Source organism: Takifugu flavidus, chromosome 15 (assembly GCF_003711565.1).
Source record: "Takifugu flavidus isolate HTHZ2018 chromosome 15, ASM371156v2, whole genome shotgun sequence".
Lineage (NCBI taxonomy): Eukaryota > Metazoa > Chordata > Actinopteri > Tetraodontiformes > Tetraodontidae > Takifugu > Takifugu flavidus.
In genome coordinates, this window is record NC_079534.1 from 1,546,186 (window position 1) to 1,557,899 (window position 11,714).

At 44.0% G+C, this 11,714-nt stretch overlaps 1 protein-coding gene across 1 annotated transcript; it reads right to left on the reverse strand.

The window, feature by feature from the left end:
* Positions 1 to 687: 687 nt before the first annotated feature.
* ccdc18 (coiled-coil domain containing 18) lies at positions 688 to 11,587 on the reverse strand. Its single transcript, XM_057057772.1, has 25 exons — positions 11,127 to 11,587; positions 10,549 to 10,722; positions 10,320 to 10,426; positions 10,121 to 10,249; positions 9,822 to 9,918; positions 9,594 to 9,715; positions 9,112 to 9,391; positions 8,870 to 8,957; positions 8,403 to 8,620; positions 8,199 to 8,309; positions 7,882 to 8,013; positions 7,592 to 7,726; positions 7,418 to 7,495; positions 7,220 to 7,336; positions 6,949 to 7,116; positions 5,820 to 5,962; positions 4,987 to 5,150; positions 4,692 to 4,905; positions 3,964 to 4,063; positions 3,710 to 3,847; positions 3,236 to 3,364; positions 3,022 to 3,159; positions 1,967 to 2,356; positions 1,101 to 1,787; positions 688 to 860 (listed from the first exon to the last, which is right to left on the reverse strand). The coding sequence occupies exons 2-25, from the start codon at positions 10,678 to 10,680 to the stop codon at positions 843 to 845; spliced, it is 4,035 nt and encodes a 1,344-aa protein (XP_056913752.1). The 5' UTR covers positions 10,681 to 10,722; positions 11,127 to 11,587; the 3' UTR covers positions 688 to 842.
* Positions 11,588 to 11,714: the final 127 nt, after the last annotated feature.

Below are 11,714 nucleotides of genomic sequence, written 5' to 3' on the forward strand. Positions count from 1 at the left end.
ACGGTCTCTGATCAAGGACGGAAGCATGCACTCAAATACGTGCACAATGAGTCTGTGCCCAGAAAATGCAAACCTGAACAGACAGCAGCTTGCTGCAACAGGCCGTTACGACACAATTATAATTACCCGGGTGCAATGATTGAGGCAAGATACCTGCCCCGCTGAATAATACAGCCCCGTGCATCTTGACAGGTAGGCTTTACAAAACAGGCGACTCCACCCAGACGGAGAACTTCCCTTTGAAGATTGCTCAAGACGGCACAAATGTTTCAGATGACATGGTGCGTTGCCGAGACTCTTGCAGCACAGTATATTTCCAAAACAGGATCTAATTACAAAGAAATACGCCTGTCCAAAAGTAAATAACAGGGCAAATACACCAAACTCTCCAGGAAGGATTAGCTAAAAACCCTATTTACCTGTATAAACCTATATGTAAAAGGTCTCACATTAGCATACAAACAGCTGCGCAGAGCCAATATGATAAATAAGGGATTCTTGATAGGTTATAAATAAATGTTTCGCTTGTTCTTATTATGTAAAGGGAAAAGATGGCTGTGTCTGGTTTAACCAGCTTGACTGCAGCTGATCTTGCGTGACCCTCCCTCCAAGATGTTGGCTCAGACACTCTCCATGTGTGTGGGAATCAGCTGCAGTGTGGGAACCAACCGAACAGCAAAAGCATCATCTATAAAAACATTCCTCATTTATTCAGCTCATCACAAATGATGTCATGGAAAAAATAAATAAATACTGCAGGGGAAAAGTCACATTTACAGGCTTGCCATAGCAAGAATTCCAATATAGATGTTGTTCCCTAATATCGCCATGGCAACTCAGCTTCAGCTGTCTTGGACATTCTGCAAAAAGAGAAAAACAAAGATGAGTTAAGGTCTCAGTAACTGTGAGAAAGTATGTTCTGTATTTCAACACTGAATCAATAAAACCTCCTGTGTGAAAGATTTAGCAGCACCCAGAGGTGAGAGCAGAGATTACAACTAATGCTCTGCATTCTTTATAATCCCGTAAATCTGCTGGTTCTATGTGTTATTGTTCCATTCTTCTCCTTAAGAGAGTCCAAATAGAGGCGTGGCTGCTACCTGGAGAGGGAGGGGGTGTCCTGTCTCTGCCTGCCCGCTGGAGCTCCATCGAGAAGGATCTTCCTGCATGGCTAAAGTCTGGTTAACAAACCTCAGCATTCCTGTGAGCGAGTTCATGTCCATCTCTTCCTCGTCCTCACCCACCAGAGTGCAGGCAGACTCCCTCCTCAGCTCACTGGCTCCCCCTTGCTGCGGGGAAGCCTCCAGGTCTACGATTGTGTCGTCTGCCATGTCCACCTTGTACGTGAGCGGGTTAAAGGAGCCATCAGAGGTCGCCGTGGTATCCACAGGACTGAGGCCCTGCCAGCCCTGCTGGTCTACGGCGTCCTGGAGGGCGGAGCTGGAGGGAGAGGAGGACTCCCAAGCTTGCTTACTGAAGACTTCCCTTAACGTGGCCTTGAGGCTTGGAGGGAGGTCAAGGGAGGAGTCAATGCTGCTCCAGGCTTGTGTTTGGTTGGACAGAAGAGGATCTGTGTGGCCAGGGGGGAGGGGGAAAGCCACTGTGTGCGTTGGGGAGACGGGGCAAGAAGGCTGATCAGAAGTGGGGACAAACAGAGGGTTTTTCGGGGAGGTCGGGGCAAGGTCGGCCTGCGTGAACAGAGTCGGGAGGGAGAGGGCGTGATGCTGACGGTCAGCAGCGCGCTCCAGACTGGAGATCCTGGCTTGGAGACGGGTCACCTCAGACTCCTGCAGGGGGACAAATTGACAACGTGTTTAGATGAAGCCGCAGGCTGAGATCCAAAACCTTCAATCAAAATCATTCCGAACTAAAAAAAACCAAGTGGATTCTAATTCTGCTCCAGCATAACTGATTCTTTAGTGAAGCATTAATTAGTCCATCCACACGGGTTTCCAGCATATTCTACCTTTATGAGCAGAGACTCGTTGGACGTCTCCATGGATTTATGAGACGCCTGGAGCTGGGTCTGGAGCTGGCTGGCCTGGACTCTGGCTTCATTTAACTGGGCGAGGAGCTGCTCCAGCTGTGAGTGCAGGATGCTGTTCTGGGCTCTCGTCTGTTCGTACAGAGTTCGGCTTTGTTCCAGCTGGGTTTTAGCGTGGAGCAGTTGGGTCTGCGTCTCGTCCCTCTGCGTCTGGACGTGGATGAGCTGGTCGCGGGTGCGCTCAAGCTCAGTCCTGGTCTGGTCCAGCTGGTTTTGGCTCTGCTCTAGTTTGGCCGACAGCTTGTCCTGAGCGGAGCTCATGGTGGAGGACACCTTGAGCAGCTGACCTCGACTCTGTTGCAGGGAGTCCAGCTAGGTTGGGAAAAGGACAAATGTCTCTGCAGTCCAATTACAATAGTTTTTGGTCAAAAGAGGTCACAGTTCATGTTCGGGCAGACACAATTGCACCATTACTTTAACAATATTATGAGTCAAAGTCAAGTTTATCACAAAGATCATAAAATTGTAGTGCAGCATTATCTCTATTGTGGCTTCATCCTCCTCTGTGACACACATATTCTAGTCAACTATTAACAGGTATATGTCAATATTGTCCAGCCAGCTCCACTAAATACTCTGACTTCACCTTCACACTGGATGGTCCAAAGCTGAAGGTGTGATGTGTCTTACGGATTGTTAAACATCAGCTACATGTGAATTAACAATGTGCTTCTATCAGCATTACAGAACTCAGAGATTTTGGAGATTTACATAAAGGAGTCGTGTAGTCAAAGGTAGAAGCAGTGCAGCGATCGCTGCTGCGTTGGAATCGTTGCTCTTTAATGTCATTATAATGAAAAATTTGCTTTGATGTAGGTTTTTCTTAAGTGACCTCAATAATCAATGTTTCACTTCTAAAATCTTTACTATATCAGGCTGAAATATAGCAGTTTAAATATTTGTTTGGGCTGGGCTGGACCCTTTAGGTTTGACGGGGCGACGTGGCACCAGTCTGGAAATGTCAGTGGTTTCTGTACCTCCTTGTTGTGCTGCTCTCTCTCCAGCTCCAGCTCCTTCTCTAAAGAGGTGATCGTACGCTGCAGCTCTGCCTCCGTCTCCAGCCAGCACGCCTCCTTCAGGACCAAGTCTTTCTCCACAGCACAGAACCGGTCCTCCTGCAAAGAGAGAGACCAACCCTAAATTCTCGCCAGTTTCTAATTGCTAAGTGTTAACTAAGTGTTGCTTTGCTACCGTCTCTTTGGATTGCAGCTTGGTGGAATCTAGCTGTCTGGTCAAGGCCTCACAGCAATTCTGAGTTTCTTCAAGGTCTTTGAGTAAACGCTCCAGTTTCTGCTGGCATGCACACGCCCGATGTGCCTCCTGACGCGACACACACAAACACACCACATCAGAAAAACATATATTCTCCAAACGTATTAACATACTCATAGTGTGGCAAAGAGGAACCCAAGATTCAATTCAAATTCTATTCAAAACTGTGCAAATTTAAACACAAACCTAAATGTTTGACCACAATTTGAATAATGAAGGCTGATCTTGGTTTCACTGCATGTTCACACAGCTGAGATTACCAGACAGGCCTGAACTTAGCGAGGGATTCTTTTTGTCAATTACTGTGATTTCACAAGCACCTTAATTATGAACCAGTTCATATTAAAAGCTGCGACAGGTAGTGAAACGAGTGTGTCGGTGACCTCCCCTGACCTCAAGCCTTTTGTCTGTGAGGTCCTGCTGCACCTCTCTCAGCTCTTTCTCTTTGGCCTCCAGGCTCTGCTGCAGAGTCTCCACCTTCCTCACCATCTCCTGCTTGTGCTCTCTGATGGCCACTTCCAGCTGGGCCAGCTGAGGACAGTTCATGAAAAAAGAGTTACATTGCAAACTGATCCCAATTGGTTTTACGTGTACTCTGCGATGGTCAACGCCAGACACGTGTAATAAAAGGTGTGTTTGTGTTGTACCAGGTTTGCCCGTTGTTGGAGCTCCCCCTGTCTTTCCTTCAGGGCATTATCCATGTCTAACACCTCATGAGTTCTCTCTTCCAACTCCCTCCTGGTGTCACTGTGGAACCACAGACACGCACAAACTCAACATGCTTTTATTAAATAACTTATCTGATGTCTGTCTGGTAACAAAAATAAACACACAGTGAATCGATTGTGTATTTAAACAAGACCAGTAAAGCCTTCTGATGGTGAGGGCCTCTATTCACTGCCAAACTCATGATCTGGGGAATTTCTCCGTTTATTGTCCACTATTTTTAAGTTGACATTTAGTATGAGTACTTGCAGCGTGCTTCAGGGTGTGTAACTTTTATCAGTGTTGAACTGCAATAGTAAGAAATGTTAACTAAAAATACACTGTGTTCTTTTCTTGAATAAAGGATGTGCTGTGTGGGCATGTCCCCACTTGGTGAAACAGCAAAGAAATTGCACATGAAACTGAGTAAAAAATAAATACAACTGACATTCTTTTCATTTCAAAAGCAAAATATTTCTCTCCAAAATGTAGACAAAGGAAGCAGAAAATGGGTTTGGGAACAGTCTCCTCACAAACCCTGAAATCTGCGTGTTTGCTGGTGATTGTGATACAGGGGGATACAGGGAGATGCAGCATACTGAAGCCGTCCGGGGTGTGTCCTCTGTCCCTGCGTGCAGAAGAGTAGTTCACACGAGGAAAATATCCTCACCTAAGCTGGACAGTCAGTTTCTCCAGTGAGTTCTTCCGCTCATCTGCAACGGTTTGAGTCCTCTGCAGAACATCTCGGAGTTCCTGCAGGTGCTGCAAGGTGTCAGCCAACTCCCTCCGCACCACCTGGAGCTGCTCCTCCAGCAACTGCACCCGCTGGACAGACAGGAGCTTATCGGCCTCAGAACGGTGGAGCGCCTCTTCCAGGTCCACCGCTGAGGTGAGGAAAAGATGAAATACAGACGTTAAGAGAGCCGCTGCCGAGTTTTCAATAAACCAGAAGCCTCATCACCCACCCAGGTTGGTTTTGCCGTCCAGCTCGGTTTTTATGCGGTGCAGGTTTTCCTCCAGGCGGCTGATCTGAGAAGTCTTGTTGTTGACGTCCCTCCTCAGACGCTGCAGCTCCAACTCTTTATTCAACAGCTCCCCTTGACATTTTGCCATGTCTGAAGCCACGTGGCTGCACAGCAAGCACGACACCAAACAAATTAAAATGAGCCATGGAAAGCAGTAAAAGCAAAATTGGACACATCAAAATATAAAACAAACAATCGACGCTTGTCCACCTGAACTGGAATAGCTGAGGTCATGCAACATTTCCTCACCTCAACGTGAGCAAGGCTCCCATGGCTGACTTTGCTCCAGAGCTGTTAAAGTAGTTTAACTCAGCTGCGAGAATGTGCCCTTTTGTGGCACATTTAAGGCAACATCAAGTCTATTCTTCAAATCCAAACCAAAACCAACCAGAAGCCCAGCAACTTGATAGCACTGGAAGCATTTGGCTCCAATCTCAGACTCCTAAACAACTGGGACCTCCATATATATGCTCACATTCAGCAGTGTTAGGAGGTGGGGAGGGGGGGGGATTACGCCTTCAGTGGGATGTGGTGTAATCATAAGACTGTTTTGTGTTGGACAGACTGTGCTGCAGGTTAAAGAGGATAGAAATATTAAATGACCTATTCTGGTTGAGAATAGTCCCGAGGAAGAGCTCCGTACACACCACGAGGCACCGATAACCACGCTTCTAGAGCAGCAAATGGTGAATCATTGTAATTTCATACTGTTATCTAATATTTATCCAAGATGTTCTTTTCTAAAACAGCCCTATTTCTGACTGTTGACTTACGTGTTGGAATCAGAGAGTTGTGCATTCTGCCGGATCATCTCCTGCAGCTCTTTTTCTTTCTCCTGGACATCTCGCTCTCTGTTCCTTACTTCATCCTGCAGAGCAGCCCGAGCTCGTTCCAGCTGCTGCTCCAGGCTGGAAACCTGCAAACATAATATTTTTACCCACAACTAAAAACAAGCAACACAGACATTCATTTCAAAATATAATTTGATTTCACAGCTACAATTTTATCCAAAAAATACATCTCTTCCTCCTAAACCCAGTAAAATCATAAACATGCTTTTATTTATGCGTGACCCTGCTTCTCTGATCATTTTAAATTCTAAATTAAAATCAAGTTCCTTCCGATGTTTAAACAAATGGAAAACCTGTAATTAATGAAGGAAACAAAAGTCTGAGATAAAAGCAAACTATGTCAGCAGATTTACAAATGGGACAATGTAACATTCAACAGATCAATAAGATCCATCTTTATCAGATACTGAATCTGATGTGACTTTTAGCTGATTAAGAGCAGATTTCATAAAAAGCATCCACAGAAGCTACACACTGAAGCAGGAAAATGAAATGACAACTGTTTCTGATCAACCAACAGAAAGCTGTTGTGCTGAAATGTTACAAAAATCCCCAGAGGAAGCAACTTCAAAATATCACAGCGTGAGCTGGTGCAAAATTGAGGAAAAAGCCTGACGCTCTTCCAAAGTCGTGATAGCGGTTATTACATTTCTTAGTAATCGTTCTTCTTCTTGTTCTGCTTCTGTTCTCATCAAAAGGAGGATTTTTTTTACCATGTGATTTCTCTTAAATAAAAGCATTGAGGTGCTGTAAAGGAAAAGACAAAAGCAAATAGAAAAAACAGCTTGCAATCATTTCTCCACTAAATCCATGATTGCAGCTTTATGGCTAATAACAGCACGTTAGCAAATTAAACATTATCTTATTTATATTATTTCTATTCTTGCCTGAAGCTTTCCAAGTATGAGGACAAAAGCTGGATTTCAGGTTTAAATCCTCCAGTGCAGCTTTAGTTCCTTTATCACTGGGAACTGGACACTAAATTTGCTGAAAATGCAGGAATGACTAATTTTGTCAGCCATTTGTTGCTGTCTCCAGTACTCCAGCTTACTTGTGTTTGCAGCTGGCTCTGACTTTCCTCCAGCTCAGAGATGCGAGCAGCGCTGTCAGCCAGCATGGTCTGCTGCTGCTGCAGAGACAGCTGCAGCTGCAGGTTCTGCTCATTGGTGCTCTGACAGACCTGAGAGGCACCGCGGAGCTTCTCCTGCAGGGAGGACGCCTGAAGGACAAGGGAGCAGAAGAACGCGAGTCAGGGACTGTGCAGAAGACGACAAACAAGGGGAGATGGCTGACACACGGCTTTGGAAGATTTAACACTCTACCTTTTCATTCTTCTTCTGCAGCTTACTCTCAAAGTTCCTCTTCAGTTCCTCCATTTGCTGCTGGTATACATTAAGCTCCTCTCTGTACATTTTCAAGGACGACTGTAGCTCGCACATCTGAGTACAAACGTCACAAATGGGTACAACGTCAACATTATTGTATTGTAGTGTATTGTCTTCATCAGTAAGGGTACAAACTTTGGTGGCAGATTGAGACTCCTGCTCTTTGAAACTCTTCAGCAGCTGCTCTCTACTCCGTGCATCAACCTGCTTCTCCTGAAACCCAAAATCAACATTAATGTTGTGAGTATTTCCATCATTCCATCAGTCATGAATTTAATAAGATGCTCATTACAGTTACAATGTCTTCACCTGGGTGAGCTGGTCCACTGAGTTCTGCAGCAGGTTAGCTGCTCTCTGGGCCTCGTCTCGCTCTTCCTGAAGGTTGCTGAGCACCTGCTCCATCTGCAGCACCTGAGACTTGGCCTCTTCCACAGCCAACTGCAACTGCACAGGAGAAACAACAGTTACACCCCGCAGACCAACACAGTCCTGGCTGGTTTGTCTTAAGCCACGTTAACATAATGGAGAGAAATGATGTCGATTTATGGAAGGAAGACAACAGACAGCAGGAAAAGTGGGCGAATTTCAGGAAGTTTCACCAGTTCTACTCTCTGCTGCTGCTCCGCCAACTGTTGAGACTGAGATTTGTTCATCTTCTCCAAAGACTGCTGGTATTCTCTTTGCTTTTTGGTCAACAGCGACTGATAATGCTGGATGGTGTTGTTCTTCTCCTATGAAAGAAGGGAATGTGTAGGCAATGTAAAGAAATGATTGTATTGCAAGACTCTAGTAAACAAAAAGGCATTTATTATTTTGCGGTAGATAAGCTGTAATAACGATGATGCCCTCAATTAGCTGTTTCTGGTGAGACATTGTGGTTTGTCTGTGTGTGTGTGTGTGTGTGTGTGTGCTGTACCTGTAGCTGACTCTCCAGCTCAGTGTTGGAGAGTGCAGCCTGGCTGTAGGCTGATGTTTTCTCCTGTAACTGCTTCTCAAGTGAAGCTGCACGTGCACTTTTTCTTTTCAACTGAGGGGAATCAGTGAATAATGGCTCTTAAACCTTGACAACAGTGTCTTTTAGATTATTCTACAGGTGTTTTCTTTTAGGCCAGAGGATTACCTCCTTTTCTGTATCAGTGGCTTGGCTGACTTTTCCCAACAGCTCTGTGTGAAGACTCTGGTAGTGAGAGGCTCTCTGGGCCATGGAGCTCTGCAGGGAGGAGATCTCCGACTGGGCTCTGCTCAGGCGCTCCTGAAGACGCTCGACAAGGCTGCTTTGTTTGCTCCGGTCAGCCTCCATTGACTGCATCACTCGAAGCAAGTGCTGGTATCCTTCCCCTGCAAGACGTAACAATAAAAAGATGAGTACTATGCCAATCTTCCTGGTACTTGTCTTTGAGCTGAACTGTCAAATGTTCTGTTTTCTTGTCAGTGTGTCTTTTCCATTTCCAAGTAATATTCGCACTATAATATCAGTGGTTTAAGTTTAGGAAACAAATATTAAAGTCTTGAAAGATGGGTAGCAAGGGTAAACCAAAATCTCACGCCAAGTGCATGAATAAAAAAAGAGTAACTGTGTCTGTGTACCTGGTTTTAGCTTCAATAACTGTGCAGTTCCAGAATAGTCCACAGGGGGCAACATGCAGGGTCTGACACACAGGGATCCAACAGCACCCTGAAATTCAGTGTTGGAGAAGATTGGAGCTAAATATGACACCTTTGTATATATGTACATGGCATCTATGTGGCTGTATAGCATCTCTATGATAAATATTGTGGGTCTAAATTAAAACACATTAGTTGGGAATGGATAGGAAAGCCTTCTCTACCTCTCGTAGGTGCAGCAGAGCCAGTATGGCCTCAAGACTGGCCAGTTCTGCCTGGTTCTGCTGAGCCTCCCTTTGACTCTGGGCCACACTCTGCTGCTGACTGTGTGTCAGAGACTGCAGCTCTTCCACCCTGTTGTGAAGCGAGGCCAACTCTCGACACTTTGCTCCATGATCCTTAAGCCGCTGCTCCAGATCTGAAATCTTCTGTTCTGTTTCCTTCATCTGAGCTTGGAGGCCAGTAGCAGCGGCCTTTGACTGCCATAGCTCCATTTTTAACTGGCTAAAAGAGTGAAAAATGGATTACGAAAAAAATCCAATCATTAGCTAGTTGCTAATTATTTCTTTATATATATATATATATATATATATATATATATATATATATATATATATATATGTAGAGGAGAGAGAGAGAGAGAGAGAGAGAGAGAGAGAGCGAGAGAGAGAGAGATTAAAAAACCCAAAGAAGCAACCAGGCGTACCCGACTGTTTGGCTCTGTTCTGCCTTTTCTCTCTCCAAAATAGTGCACCTTCTTTCCAAGTCCTCTTTTTCTCTGTCACACTCAATAAGACTCTCCTTTAGTTTGTCCTCATTTTCCATAACCTTCAAGCAATAAAAGGAAAAAAGAATCACACATTTTGGAGGGGCAAACCATAAAAATGTATATATTCAAGTTCATCTAACTAATACTGATATAATTGAAATATACCTGATGAAGTTTAGTGGTGATTTTAGCCTTATAATCACTGAAGGCTTCCTTAAGTTTCTCTGCATTTAGAAGTGCTTGGTTCCGTTGTTGCTCAGCCCTGTAAAAGACATTTATGTACAATAACAATAACATCACGTTAAGGACTTCTGACTATATATTTTAAATGTAGACCCATGTATTGCCTCTGATGTTAAAGGAAATGTAATGAACATCATTCGAATGTTCCATTCCATTCCAAAGCATAATGTTTAACATTGAATAAAAATTAAACGTGGAAAGAGATCAGGTGCGGGGATCACCGTTTCATGTGTACTGTCTTGTCATCCAGCTGTTCTCTAAGTGTGTTCAGCTCTTCAGTGAGAGTCGCCACCATGTTGTCTCTGAGAGTTGCTTCTTCCTGACTACATTCTGCTCTTATTTCTGCTTCCCTGTGTGATAAAGCCATGGTCAGATTAGTATTACATAACCAGCAATTGTAACTTTAGTTGTCGAGGTTACTTTAGTTCTTCTGCTTGAGCCTCCAGCTCTGCCTGAAGCTGAGAAATCTGCTCACTCATGACTGCCACATTGTTTGTACCACCACCCCTGGGTGCCCTGAGGCCAACCTAAAAAGAAATTTAGATTGTAGTTTGTTTTTAGATTTATAAATAGCTTAATAAAGATTTATTTCTCACTAGAACAAGATGCAGCATTTAAAAGATGATCTGCATCAAGATGTTTATCAAACCTGCAAGTTGAAGGTGGCCAATTCATACTGCACAGGATCAAAGTCGGCGGTAAGCTGTTCATTCTGAATGGTCAAACCGGCATTCTCCTGACGCAAATAACTTGTTTTCTTCCTTGAGGAAATATTCTCCATCTGCACTGATCTTGATGGAGGCTCATTAATGATAGAGTAGGACTAAATAAAGAGAAAAACACATGGATAATGTATGAGGCTCACTGAATCATTCATATGTTTCACATATGGAATCACATGAATGATATAGGGTATAACACATATACCCTATATCATTCATATGTCAAATTCATTAACCAGAAGAATTGATCGGGTTACACTTAAATGTAATTACAATATTAACTACTGATTGAGTTTTATATTGGAATTCTTATAGCATTATCAATAAACAATACAAGTATTTTAAGGATGAGGGACATGAAACGAGCAATGCAAATACAATAGCATGCAACTGGAAAAGGGAAAATGTGATAAAACTTCGTAGGGTAGCTGCAGCTTTCTCCGCATTTAATTTTCAGATTAGATACTGTCACGGCTGCACTTCTTAATGCATCAACATTTCTTACTGTGATTTCCGTCCATCATCTAACAGGCAGAGACCTGTCGGTGGAAGTAGATTCTCCACAATGGTGAGTGTCCAGCAACTGCAACTAAGCATCAGCTCCAAGTGGTTCCATAAAGCTAGATTACCAAGCACCATTAAAACGTAGACAATGAGGCGAACGCTTCATACAGAACGCATTTGTAAGCAAAAGGTGCTTGTTTGAGAACTAGTAAATATAGCGAAGAGCCGCGGCGGTAGCTAGCGTGGCTATGCTAGCTAAATGTAAACAAAGTTGGTTATATCAACAGGTGACAAGTCAGTTTACCTTCTGATGTGATGGAAGTGGTAATCAACGTGTACGTTTAATGTCTGTCGCTATTAGACTTTAAAATGTGTAAAATATATATATTCTTTTAACACAACTTTACAAGTCTCTGTACGATTTGAAAAGAAGCCAGAAAACATTTGTAATTTTGTCACCACCCACTTCGTAATAACGCGCTCTGTGATTGGCTACCACGACGGCGTCTGAGAGCTGATTGGCCCATAGCGCCAGCCGCGAACACTGGCGCGTGCAGCACAACTGTCACAACTACGGACCTGATTAAAA